Genomic DNA, 13,493 nt, shown 5'->3' with positions numbered 1-13,493 from the left:
CACTACAGAATGGAATGATGAAGCTGAAGATAACATACATTGTCCAAACAAAAGCACAGAAAGAGAAAACAAGTATGAGTGTCTTCTTTCTTACCCAGTATCAGTCTAATACATGTGTAATTAGAGTCCTACTAAAAGGGGGAGGGGAGGCAGTAAAATATCTGAAGAAATAATAAATTTTCCACATTTGGTAAAAAACATAAACCCACAGACTCAGCTTGGTGGGTCCTATGCAGAATAAATACACAGAAAACCCCACCTAGACATATATTATCAAGTGCTGAAAACAAAAGATAAAGAGAAAATCTTAAAAGCAGCCTGAGCAAAAAGGGCAACAGTGATATAACAATAGCACAAACACACAAAAAACCCCATAAGTAAGGGTTAATGGAATTGTATCACTATAAGATTCTCACATTAGAAATGAAGTGGTGTAATATTAATTCAAGATAAATTGTGATAAATTTAAAATAACTACAGCAAGTACAAAAAAGGACATAGCTTAAAAGCCAAAGACAAAATAAAATAAAATGTTTTAAAAATACATAATTAACCCAAAATAAGTCTGAAAAGAAAGAACAAAGGAGCAAAGAATGTATGGGATAAAAAACAACAACAACAACAAAAACCAAATAGCCAGATAGACTTAATTTACATTAGTTCATTAACATTTTATTACAATAAATTAATTACATGACATGACATTTAATTGTTTTAATTAAGTGTAAATGAGCTAAACACACTAATTAAAAGACAGATTGTTGAGGCTGGATAAAAAAATCAAGACTCCCCTACATACTGTGTCAAAGAGACATATAGTAAATATATAGTCATATAGTTTGAAAGTAAAAGTTTGAAAGATATAACATGCAGTAACTAATCATAAGAAAGCTGTTATCAAAACAGAATTGTATCAAAGATAAAAAATAATATTGGACTTTCAGTTCTGGCCATGATGGACTAGCCCCGTTCCTCTAATCCTCCCTCCTACAATTAAAATACCTTACATATAACAAATAGGAAAACTCTGAAAGGTGGAAATAGAAAGGTAGGAACCTCAGGACTTGATGGACACATGTCAATGAGTTCCTTGGATTTTCTTTTCACCTGCATATACTAGATTGTGCTTTGGAAAAGCCTGCAACAGGGAACTGCCAGTAAGAACAGATGAAGAAAGGGGGTCTCTAGCATAACACAAAACCTTTCTGACAATATCTATCCTACTTGAGCCAAATATTAAGAAAAATTATGCACCACCACCACATATACGTCAGCAGGGCTGAATGGAGAAAGAATTTCTACTGCCTACCTGGCAGTAGTAGATAATGCTCCAATTACCCCACCAGTGTGATATTGGTGGGGCCAAACAGGGAATTTCACTTCTACCCTTGTCTGAAGGTAGCCATCAGAATGAGGCAAGGATATTCACTCTTACAACTATTATTTAATATGATAGTGGAAATCACTGCCAGCACAACAAGTCAAGAGAAAAAAATAAAAAGCATTTGGATTGAACAGAAAGAAGTAAAACTGTCTCTATTTAAATATGACCTGACAGTCTATGTAGAAAATCCCAGGTAATCTACAGAAAAACTCCAAAAATGAAAGAGTGCATTGATCAAGGTTGCAATATATAAAATCAATCATATTTTTATACACTAGTAACAAATGTGGACATGAAATTAAAAATATAATGTCATTAATAATCACTCCAAAATAACATGAAATATCAATTTATAAATCTAACAAATAATGTGTAGGATCTATATGATGAAAATTTTTAAATGCTGATGAAAGGATTCAAATGAGACCTAAATAAATAGAGAGACATACCATGTGCATGGATTGATAGACTCAACATAGGTGTATCAATACATGGAGCCAAGTTCAATCTCTTACTAATAAAACTAATTATAATTATTTTTATAAAATATTTATATTTTAAATATTTAAATAATAATATTTAAATATTTATAATTATTTTAAACTGTAAAACTTATCAAAGTACACTCAGATATTTAAAAATATGCAAAATAATTCATCAACAGGTTGAAGAACCATATAATAACCTTAATAGTTGCATTACTTCAATATACACATGAAAGACATTTGTTAAAACTCAATAAACTCTTTTATTCTTTTGGTTTTTTATTTAGCAAGCTAGAAATAGAATACTATTTTAACACAATACAGAATATACATCTCAAACCAACAGCCAATCCCATGCTTAAAAATTAAATAGGACAGGCATTACCATTAAAAGCAGGCTCAAGATACAGTACGCCTCAATTAAACTTTAAGATAGGTGCTGGCAAAAAATGGAAAAATCAGTACACTACTTTCAGGTTTCCTAAGAGATTCATTTCCATGGATGGGGAATTAATTCTGAGAACATATATGGACTCCAGAAGAAAATCTTAGCCCTTTTCAGTGTTACTGTCTCTACATGAGGGTTACACATACTTACAGATAAAGATAATTCTTCATCTTCAGGTTTCACAACTGGCTTTACTCCATTTTCAATATTAAATCCATAGGTTTCTTCCAAAGTAGAAACAACCTATGAAAAAAATCAAAGCAAACGAAATACTTTCATAGTTTGAAATTAATTATATTAAGTACAGGATATTTAATCAATTGTGCCAGGACCTTTTTAGCAATGACTCATTTGTCAGTGCCATAAGCTTAAATTTTTCATCCTATGTCACATCTCACATCATCATAAAGACGACATAGGTAACAGTCCTTGGTCCTGCTCCCTAGCAATGGAGAGTTACTCTGTGACTCTACCACTTCTGTGTTCATAGGTAACTGAAAGGGAAAAGGTATGTCCATGAATTGTTGAAGAATTAAGTAGAGTAAAGTAGTAAAAATAGAAAGATGGAGACTAGAAAGCAGTAAATTTTAAAAAGAAATCCTCTTAGCCAACCCCTCAAACTAAACAAACTTCTATTTCTGAAGTTTGACGAACTGCATTCTTTTTATATTTGTGTTTTTCCTCATTGTTCTCACTTGACATTTGACAAATTTATAATTCAATTCAGGATCATTGTGCAAAAAGAAATTCAGAGAAAGGGAATATTTTCCAATGCTGAGAGCTAAAGTCTCTTAAGTGCAGAGAAAAGCATGAAACTTAGAAAGGCCTGCTTACAAGGCTGGCCTTAGCCTGGTATCTGAGAACTTGGATTTCAGGAGAGTCCCCATCATTCACCAATAAGAGTGGCTCACTGTCCGTAAACTGTACAAATAACGTGGTTTATGCTGAACATCTGCTTTCATTGTAGGAGTCTGGAATTTTGGTACATGCTAGCCAGAGGGTGCCTAGGTGAACAACCCCCAATAAAACTCTGGACACTATCCAGTCAACCATCGATGGACATTTAGGTTGGTTCCACCATCTAGCTATTGTAAATAGAGCTTCAATAAACATGAGAGTGCAGGTATCCCTTCGACCTGATGTTTTCCAGTCCTCTGGATATATCCCCAGCAGTGGGATTGCTGGATCATATGGAAGCTCCATCTGTAGTTGTTTAAGGAACCTCCATACTGTTCTCCATAATGGCTGTACTAATTTACAGTCCCACCAACAGTGCAGGAGGGTTCCTCTCTCTCCACATCCTCGCCAGCATTTGTAATTCTCTGTCTTTTTTATAATAGTCTGATTGGGGTGAGATGATGGAATTCTACTCATCCATAAAAAAGAATGAAATTCTACCATTTGCAGCAACATGGATGAGTCTGGAGAAAATTATTCTAAGTGAAATAACCCAGGTACGGAAAGAGAAATACCACATATATGCACTAATAACTGGGAACTGAATCCATAAATAAACAAATTAACAATAAAGAGAGACAGAGAGAAAGAAAGAAAGAAACAACAATCACAGTAATACATTGAACTTTTAGAAAACTAGAGGTGGAAAGGGGAGGGGAGGTGAGGGGACTGATGAGGAATTGGTCAACAGACACAAAGAATGATTGCGTATTGTAATGCTGAATAAGCTTACAATACTGATCTAACCACCATACATTGTACACAATTATCAATGTTGTACCCCAATGTTGTATCCCCCATGTATGTATAATAAAATAAAATAAAACAAAATTAAAATAACCATGGACACTGACTTTCTAGTGATTTTCCTTGGTAGACATTTCACATGTGTTGTCACAATTCATTGCTAGAGGAATTAAGCATGTCCTGTGTGACTCCAAAGGGAGGAGACTCTTGCAAGCTTGGACATGGTTTCCTCCAGATTTCACCCCATGTGCCTACTGTAGTAAACTTAACCATCAGTATGACTATATAGAGTCCTGTGAGTCCTCCTACCTAATCATCAAACCCGGGGGTGGTTATGGGGACCCTCCAACACAGGGACCAAGAAGTGTCTTACCATCTTCAGATGTTTTGTAATTTTCCTGATCATTTCGTCTTCTGGTATTAAATCGTTTGTCTTACTTGACAAAATGGGCAAAGCATACCGTACAACAGATTCTCCTTTTGGTGGTGATCTTAGGACCATTGGTTCAATTTTATCACGTACTGATTTTGTATTATGTTTTTCCCTTGGTTTAGGTGACAATGGTAAATTAAGTAGTCCTTTTTTAGAATTTAATTCCGGAACATTTGCCAAGTTGTTGCTGGTGGCTAACACATGCTTTGCTGGCTTCATTTTGTTATTGACTCAGTTTCTAAATTATAGATTAAAAATTTCATTCCTGTGAATAAAACATTAAGAGATTCATTGCAAACACCACACCACTTAATTAATCAACAAAAATAAAAGATACTCTAATTAAATTCACATACTACATTTCTGTTTTTGTTGTTCTGATGTTTTAGCAATTTGCTCAGTGTATATCAAGCAACTTCTGGAAGCTACAATTACACTTTTGGCTCTTTTGAGTTATAATCACTTAAGTATAATAACTAAGGTTATTATAAGACCTTATCTTAAGCTAAGATATACCCTTTATATACATCACTATTCCCATTTTACATGTGAGTAAATTGAGCTCAAAGTAGTTAAGTGACTAGCCAAGAGACATCAGCTAATAAATGTTAAAATTGTTGTTTCAATACAGGTCAATTTGGCTACAAGTCTTGCTTCCTTTCTGTATAGTTTGCTTTCCATATGGAAAATATTGGCTTTTTTATCCATAGGATTTATAGCATTTCCTATAAGTGAGGCAGGAAATAGATGAAAAGATTTCAGATTTAAAAAGATGGAAGAATTATCAATTGCTATGTTGATAGTAAATCCCAAAATCAGCCCTGAAGAAATTACAAAATAGAGAGCTAAACATTCCTAAAAACAAGCAATAACTATACACACACACACACATACACACATATATTATATACGTGTATGTGTGTGTGTGTATATATATATATATATTTTTTTTTAAGCAAAATCTGTGAGAAACCCCTAATTGGAGGCTAATTTGTGTACAGGGTATTTTAGGGTGGGAACATAGTGAGAGAAGAAGGCAAAAGTCAGAGAATATATTTAGAAAAACTTTTTTTTCTTTCTCTCATATTTGAGATACTATATGTCCTAAATTCATATCATCATCCCCACAAAAGTAATAGCCTTGGTTCAGAGTATCAGCAGGGTACTGTCAAGGCTACTCCAAAGCTGTGCTGGAAGAAAAAGGACAGATTACACAGTCCTTAGTCTTTCATTCCTCTATTTCTCTCTCCCTCCAAAGGTGGTTGATTAAGACTCAGGACAATGCCTCCTCCCAAAGAATTTAAAAAGTCTATGTCTAACCATGGGAATTGTCAGGTAGAGTGACAAAATTAAGAAAACATAACATTGGTTCTCTGCTGCCTGAAGCTCTCCACACTTCGGCTAGTCCCTTTGCTGTGGGCTGAACTGTGACACAAAAAAGAGATAGGTTCAAGTCCTAACAACTGGCACCTGTGAATGTGACCTTATTTGAAACTAGGGACTTTGCAGATATAATAAAGTTAAGACGAGGTCATATGGGATTAGGGTGGGCCCTAATGACTAGTGTCACTATAAGGCCATGTATTGACAGAGACAGAGATTGAAGTGATGCAGATGCAAGCCAAAGACAGTCAAGAATTGCTAGAAACTTGGAAGAAGCAATAAAGAATTCTCCCCTAAATTCCAGAACTGTGAGAGAATAAATTTGTGTTGTTTTAAGTCATCCAGTTTGTGGTACTTTGTCACAGCAGCCCTAGTGTCTTAGCCCCTTCAGGCTGCTGTAACAAAATACCACAAACTGGGTGGCAACAAACATTTATTTCTCACAGTTGTGGAGGCTGGGAAGTCCAACATCAAGGGATCAGTGGATTCAGTGTCTACTGAAAGCCCAGACAATGAACAGATGGGGTCTTCTCTGTGTGTCCTCACATGGTGGAAGAAGCAAAAGAACTTCTGGGGAACTCTTTTATAAGGGCATTAGTTCTATTTGTAAGGGCAACACCCTAATGACCTAATCACCTCCCAAAGGCCCCACCTCCTAATACCATCACCTTTGGGGTTTGGATTTCAACATATGAATTTTGGGGGGACACATTTAGACAACAGGAAACACCTAGCACCTAGGAAACAAATGACACCCATATGCTTTCCTTAAACTTCCTGGGAGGGACACAGACTGGCAACTTGCTTTTTTTTTTTTTAAATATATAATTGCATGAATTTTGAGGACACAAAACTCTTTCTCTTTGAAAGAAAGATTTTTGAAACAGCAAATACATGGCATATTTATGGTAAAATAATGTTCTAGCATTTCTACTTGACTTTAAAAAATGGTATACAGACATACATATATGCATGTACATGCACAGATTTTTTTTACATTACAAAATTATATCTTTGTAAAGAATTTGAGGAGTATAGAAATAGACAAAGAAGAAAAATTAAAAGATGCAAAACTGTAACACATAGTAATAGCATTCTTTATATATGGGGACTTTTTTCTTTTAGTCTTTCTTTCATGTGAATGCATACCCACAGCACTTTTTTTTAAAATAAATTACTATGAGATACTTCTGTTTCTGTCTATAATATAGAAAGATATTTCTGTTTCTGTCTATAATATAGAAAGCTGGAAAGAGTATTGATTTCTCTCTAACAATGAGAAAAAGCCAGATAAGTTAAAAAATGAAAACTTTTTTGGAACCCATCAGAGAGCTGAAGTTACAGGGTAATTAAGTAGCCTAAAACCCAAGATAGGACTGGCCCCTCTAATGGGAATCAGGATGCATAGACTCCACCACTATGGAAGAAAAAGGGAAAAGGGTGTAGCCATTACCAAAGTGAGAAGGAGAAAATTGACTAAAGTCTTAATGGGTTGCTAACTTCTTAATGTAAGCTAGCACGACAATATAGAATCCTTAGTTGGGAGTCCCAGATCCAGGAGGAATTTACACTCATTCATGTTCTTTTCCATAGACTTCCACTGTGTGCTCATGAGAAAGATTGGGAGCTGGGTGGGAGATCAGAGAGAACCACTGATAACGCTGCTGGCATGGAGAAGGGGATCAGCCACTGGCATGAGAAAGGCATGAAGCCCCACTTCTCCCGTTTGAAACCTTCACTCATATAGACCAAAAACTTTGTAGCACTGGGGAAATGGCAGAAAACTCTTTCTCTCTGTGGGCACAGGAAAAGACCCATTGTTACTATGGGAAGGATAGAAGAAAAAAGAAACTTCCTACCCCTGGGAGAAGAAGGGCAGAAAGAAGTCCTGCACCCAGGACCTTGTACTAAAGCCATTAGAGGTCTTCTACCTTGGGGAGAAGGGAAGAAAACTCCTGTACTAGATCCATTACAGATACAAACCTGAGTTTGTCCACCACTGGAAGGAGGGGCACAGACATTGAGCAAGCTCCACCCCGGGTGGTGACTTGCTTTTGACCATTTCCTAACAATGGGTTATCAGACAGAGTAGGTAACACCCCCAAGGGTATATGAGCTTACAGGCCAAAACAACTTGACACCTAAAAAATACAACCATTAAAAAAGAAAAACAACAAACTATAAATATGTCCCACATGCAAAATTATTAGGACAGAGAGACTAAAAATACACAAACACAGAGAGAGAGAGAATGTTAGCAATATAAAACAGGTTAAAGATGTACTTTTTAAAGATCAAAGTAGAAATATTAGGGATGAAAATTTTAATAGACAAAATAACATAACTAATCACATAATACTGCTGAAGAAAAAATCAGTAAGATGGAAGATCATATTGTGATCTGCTAGAAAAGAGAAATGGCAAAGAGAAAAGAGAAAGAGAAATGAAAACTAAAAGCTAAGAGATATGAGAAGAATTATGTAAATGCCAAAAGCCAGATAATACGAGATCTAGAGAGAAATAAAAAATATAAGTGGAGTGAAGAAAATAATTGAAGAAATAATGAAAATAAATTTCTCAAAATTAAGGAATAGTGGAACCCACAGATCATAGTATTCACAAAATACCAGAAAAGAAACAAACAAAACACAGTTAATCACATTATAATGAAATGTGAGAGCCTCAAAGAGAAAAATATAAAAGTTTTCACAAAGAAAGAGCATATAACCTACAAAGGAGGAATAATTGAATTGACAACAGGTTCTACAACATTTCTGCTCAAAGGATTCTATATTTTGTCTAAATTGCAAAATCTTTGGGGGGCACTAAAGAATAAAAACTGATGCAAAGATTAGCAGCATTTATCACATATCTTTAAATATTACTAAAATGAAATGCACATCAATAGTTTAAATATTAAAAGTTAATATCAGATGTGAAAAAAGTATAAATAATTAGCAATTCTACAAAATATGGGAAAATATAGGCCTACGTTTGTTGATAACATAATAAATATGATTCAGTTTTTGGAGGGGAAGTATCTAGTGTTCAGAGGATCCTCCAATAAATTTTAATAGCCTAATAATTTTTTTATTTAGCAGAAATGATGGCAAAAGTTCATGGCATCCTGTTAGCACATTTATCCAAAACACAAACATCAATACCAAATAATGTAGCAGACTATTTTCAGGAATAAAATAAAAAACTAAATAATAAATGTTATAGATGCTATCAATAAAATCACTTTGAATAAGGTTAATTGCTAATTATTTCTCAATTATTTTGGACACAGTCCCTAATGTAAGCCATGCAAAGCAGATACAATTATTCATATAATTGTGAATTTCCAAAATGCAAGTATTTCTAGCTGTGAAGATTTAGTAGGATTTTAACCCAATAGATGACACAGCTGGATGAGGGTCATACATATGTTTAAGAAACTACTTGCAAAAAATTAAAAATTTAGGGCTGGCAGGTTAGCTCAATTGGGAGAGCATGGAGCTGATAACACCAAGGTCAAGGGTTCACATTCCCACACGGGCCAGCTGCCCCTCAAAAAAGAATATATAACACTGCTAAGAGGATGGAAAATCCAGTTATGGCATTTGAAAGGTAGGCCTGTAAGAGGTGACTAGATTGTGAGGAATGTGCCATCTTGAATGGATTGATCCATTCATGGATCAATGCCCATCGATCATGGGCATGGTCCTGATGGCTTTATAAGAAGGGCAAGTGAGGGCCAGCCTGTGGCTCACTTGGGAGAATGTGGTGCTGATAACACCAAGGCCACAGGTTCAGATCCCTATATAGAGATGGCCAGGTAGCTTACTTGGGAGAGCGTGGTGCTGACAACAGCAAGTCAAGGGTTAAGATACCCTTACTGGTCATCTTTAAAAAAAAAAGAAGGGCAAGTGAGAAGGTTAGCTCTCTCTTGCTCAGCCCATTTCTCTGACCATGTGATACCCTGAGTTGCAAGAATGCAGTAGAGAGTCCCCATCAAGAAGAAGGCCCTCACCAGATGTGTTCCCTGGACCTTGGACTTCCCAGCCTCCAAAACTGTAAAATATAAATTCATTTTCTTATAAATTATCCAGTTCCAGGTATTCTGTTATAAGCAACAGAAACAAACTAATACATATATTTATTTGAGCCCAGGGATACATACCTAAAACACATATGAGAAAAACACAGAAAATCCCCAAAATAAAAATTCTAAGACATTTTATACAACTTGCTGATACATTCTTTGAAGTTGGTTGTGATAATGCAGCAAAAATATCTTTTGACAGCACTGAAAATTTTTATTTCATCCAATAATTATACAACTGCTTTACTGTTTCAATGAAACACTGTAGTTAACTGAAAACACAATTGCCAGACATGATTTTCAAATTGTAGTCAAATATGAGTTAGGAAAGACAACTTGATGCCAATATCACTAAAAATTCATTTAAAAGAGGAATACAATACTCTTTTGTAAACTGTTGATGGTAATAGGGAATACAAACATTACAGACTTAAACCAAAGACTTCTATTGCAAAATTTCCCTTTAAAATTTTTCTCATCTTCATCCTAATTGTGACATAATGCTTTATGTAAAATTGTTATAAGTAAAATGATGCAGAAATCAAAATTACATCTACAGAACTGAAAAGCATCAAAACAATTTGAAGAAATTATATTGCCAAAGAAATTCTATCAGAAGCATCAGGTGTGAGAGAGGAGGATCAGCAAACAGGACTTAAACAGAGTGGTCAATAGGCCAGAAGGTAAAGCCAAGAGGGGATGTGTTGAAAGCAAACTGAAGAAAACATTACAAAAGACTGAGTAATGAACAATGTCAAATGCTAGCTCAAGTAAGATGAACACTAAGGACTAACCACTGGATATAGCAACAGGGAGGTAGGTCATTTGTGACCTGAAGGATAGCAACAATTTCAATAGAGTGATAGAGGTGAATGCCTGATCAACTTAAGTTCAAAAAAGAATTGTCAGGGCCGGCCCGGTGGCGCACTGCTACAGTGCGCCGCTTAGGAGTGTGGTGGCGCTCCCGCCGAGGGTTCGGATCCCACATACAGACCGGTTCCCGCTCACTGGCTGAGTGAGGTGTGGGCGCAGCACCGAGGGTTGTGATCCCGTTGCCGGTCCCGGTCCGGTACGGGCGCGACACTGAGGGTTGCAATCCGTTGCCGGACACGAAAAAAGACAAAAAAAAAAAAAGGAAGAAAAAAGAATTGTCAGAGAGGAAGCGGAAACAGTGAACTGAATATAAGCACTCTAGAGAAATTTTGCTACAAAGGGGAGAAAAAAAAATAGTGAGAGAGAGGAAATATGGTCAAGGGAAAGATTTCTTTTGATGAGAAAAATAACAAGTTTGTATGCTGTCATGGGGTTGAATTGTGTCCTCCCAAAAAACATGTTCAAGTCCTAACTCCAGAACCTATGAGTGTGATTTTATTTGAAAATAGGGTCTTTATCGATGTAATCAAATTAAGTTCACACTGGATTATAACGGGCCCTGATCTAATAACTGTGTCTTAATATGAAAAAAAAAACAGACACATAGTAGAAGATGATGTGTGAAGACAGAGGCTAAGACTGATGAGTCTACAAACCAAAGGATGCCAAGGATTGACAACCACCACTAAATGCTGAGAGAGAAGCATGGAACATAGTTTCCTGAAGAGCCTCCAGTAGAAACCAACACTGCCAACACCTTGATTTTGAACTTCTAACCTCCAGAACTGCAAGAAAAATAAATTTGTTTTAAGCCACTGCTATGGGTCAAATGTGTCTTCTAAAAGCTCATCTATTGGAATCTTGATCTCCATTGTAACCCTCTTAAGAGAGTGGGAAATCCAATTATGGTATTTAAAAAGTGGGGCTTTTTAAGAGGTGATTAGATTGTGAGGACTATGCCCTTGTTAATGGATTGATACAATTATGGAGCAATGGGCATGGTACTGATGGCTTTATAAGGACAGACAGTGAGGAGGTTAGCTCTCTCTTGCTCAACCCATTCTCACCATGTGATAGATACCCTGAGTTTCTGAAGAGAGTCACCCCACTAAGAAGACCCCCTCCAGATATGCCCCCTGAACTGTGAACGTCCCAGCCTCTGAACTACAAGAAATAAATTTCATTGCTTTATAAATTACCCAGTTTCAGATATTCTGTTATAAGCCACAGAAAGGGACTAATACAATCACCAAGTCAGCCCTAAGAAACTAATACACTTGATAATGGGCACTGATCCAATAGAAAGCAAAATGTATGACTGGTAGAGAGGAAACTGCTGGGATAATATCTTTGAGTAAACAAAGAGGGGGTTTTAACACAAATGGAGCAACTCACTAGGTACAGGAAAAGTTTGTATTTGTTAGGTGGTAGTTTTAGCACCAAGTGCTGAAGTTTGTCTATGGTAACAAGCAAAGCAGTAGGGTGGGGGAAGGTGGTGCTGGGAAATCAGTGATTTGCCTTAGATCTTACATCAAGAGAAGCACAATCACCACGGAGGCAGTCACGGAGAAGGAAAACTAAGAGAAAAGCAAGGACGCTGTTGCCAGACACTCTGATGAATACCCTCACACTCTGTGCAGGGAAGCACCTCCGCACTGCTCCCCTCCTGATATACCTGCTGCGGCTGTTGGAAGTTGGGTTACCGGGTGGTTTTGCCTCGGCGAGGCTGGTTCTAAGGTGAGAAACTATTAGCCTGAGAAAGTTGTAAATTCTGAGCCTCCCAGACTTCCTTCAAGACGGAAGGCCGCAAACTCTCCAGACTCTAGCCTCGCCCTTCTACAAACAGACATTTGTGCTCCAAGAAAAGGCCCGGCGTTGTGCCCCGGGCGACAGCAACGACCACAGGGCCGTCGACTGCACGTCGCAAACGCCAACGCCGACGTCGCGGACGCAGCCGTCGCTGTGGGCGTGAGCTGCGTGCCATGCGTCGTCGGGCCTGGCCTTTCCAGAGGGGAAGAGATGTGGAGCCTCGGCAGCTGCTGTGGGGACCGCAAGAACGGTAATGTGCGTGGAGACCTAGCCGTCTTCCTTTCTCACTGTCTCCCCTTTATAATTCCAGGGCTCCTCAGGAACGTACATTCACTCAGGCATTTGGCCTTGAGGCTGGAAAAGGAGAAATAAAGCACGGGCTAGATCGGGCCTTTGAGGACCTGGTTTCACCTGCAAAACGTGAGCCCCCGGCCCTCATCTGCCCTGTCCTCAAGCACTTTTCAATACTGAGATTTGTGAAGTCTGTTACCAGACTCTTAAGTTCCCATGGAATTGTATGGCATCCTCGTGATTTTAAAAATAAAATACAATGCACTACGAATGAACTCTAAGGGGGAGAGGGTAGTTGTATCACAAAAGCAATGTCATCAGCTTCCACACAATTTTTTTTTTTTTTTTTTTTTTTTAACATGTATTTGTACATAGTCTTGGAGTGCAGTACGTTCAGTACAGTCATATTCTGCACAATAATTCACTTAGGGTAGATAGCATAGTTTAGTACCCATTCGTCCACCACTTCTGCTCTCCTGAACTCCCCCCCTCGCCCCCCACCCCCGCATTCCTGGCCTTTCCTACCCATTATTCTACTCTGCTTCTAGAACAACCACTTTTTTTTTCTTTGAGATTCTACATGTGAGTGAAATCAT

At 37.2% G+C, this 13,493-nt stretch overlaps 1 protein-coding gene across 1 annotated transcript in view; it reads right to left on the bottom strand.

Moving 5' to 3' along the window:
• CCDC7 (coiled-coil domain containing 7) overlaps positions 1-4,693 on the bottom strand; it is a gene marked incomplete at its 3' end in the record, with an annotated part of 89,105 nt that extends 84,412 nt beyond the window's left edge. The window contains exons 1-2 of the mRNA XM_008581550.1: positions 4,395-4,693; positions 2,468-2,560 (exon numbers count right to left, since the gene is read on the bottom strand). Coding sequence (XP_008579772.1) covers positions 2,468-2,560; positions 4,395-4,673 — 372 coding nt within the window. The remainder of the gene's footprint in view (positions 1-2,467; positions 2,561-4,394) is intronic.
• Between the last annotated feature and the right edge of the window lie 8,800 nt (positions 4,694-13,493).

Source organism: Galeopterus variegatus, unplaced genomic scaffold (assembly GCF_000696425.1).
Source record: "Galeopterus variegatus unplaced genomic scaffold, G_variegatus-3.0.2 Scaffold2391, whole genome shotgun sequence".
In the NCBI taxonomy this organism is placed as follows: Eukaryota; Metazoa; Chordata; class Mammalia; order Dermoptera; family Cynocephalidae; genus Galeopterus; species Galeopterus variegatus.
This window is presented reverse-complemented; position numbering and strand designations above follow the sequence as displayed.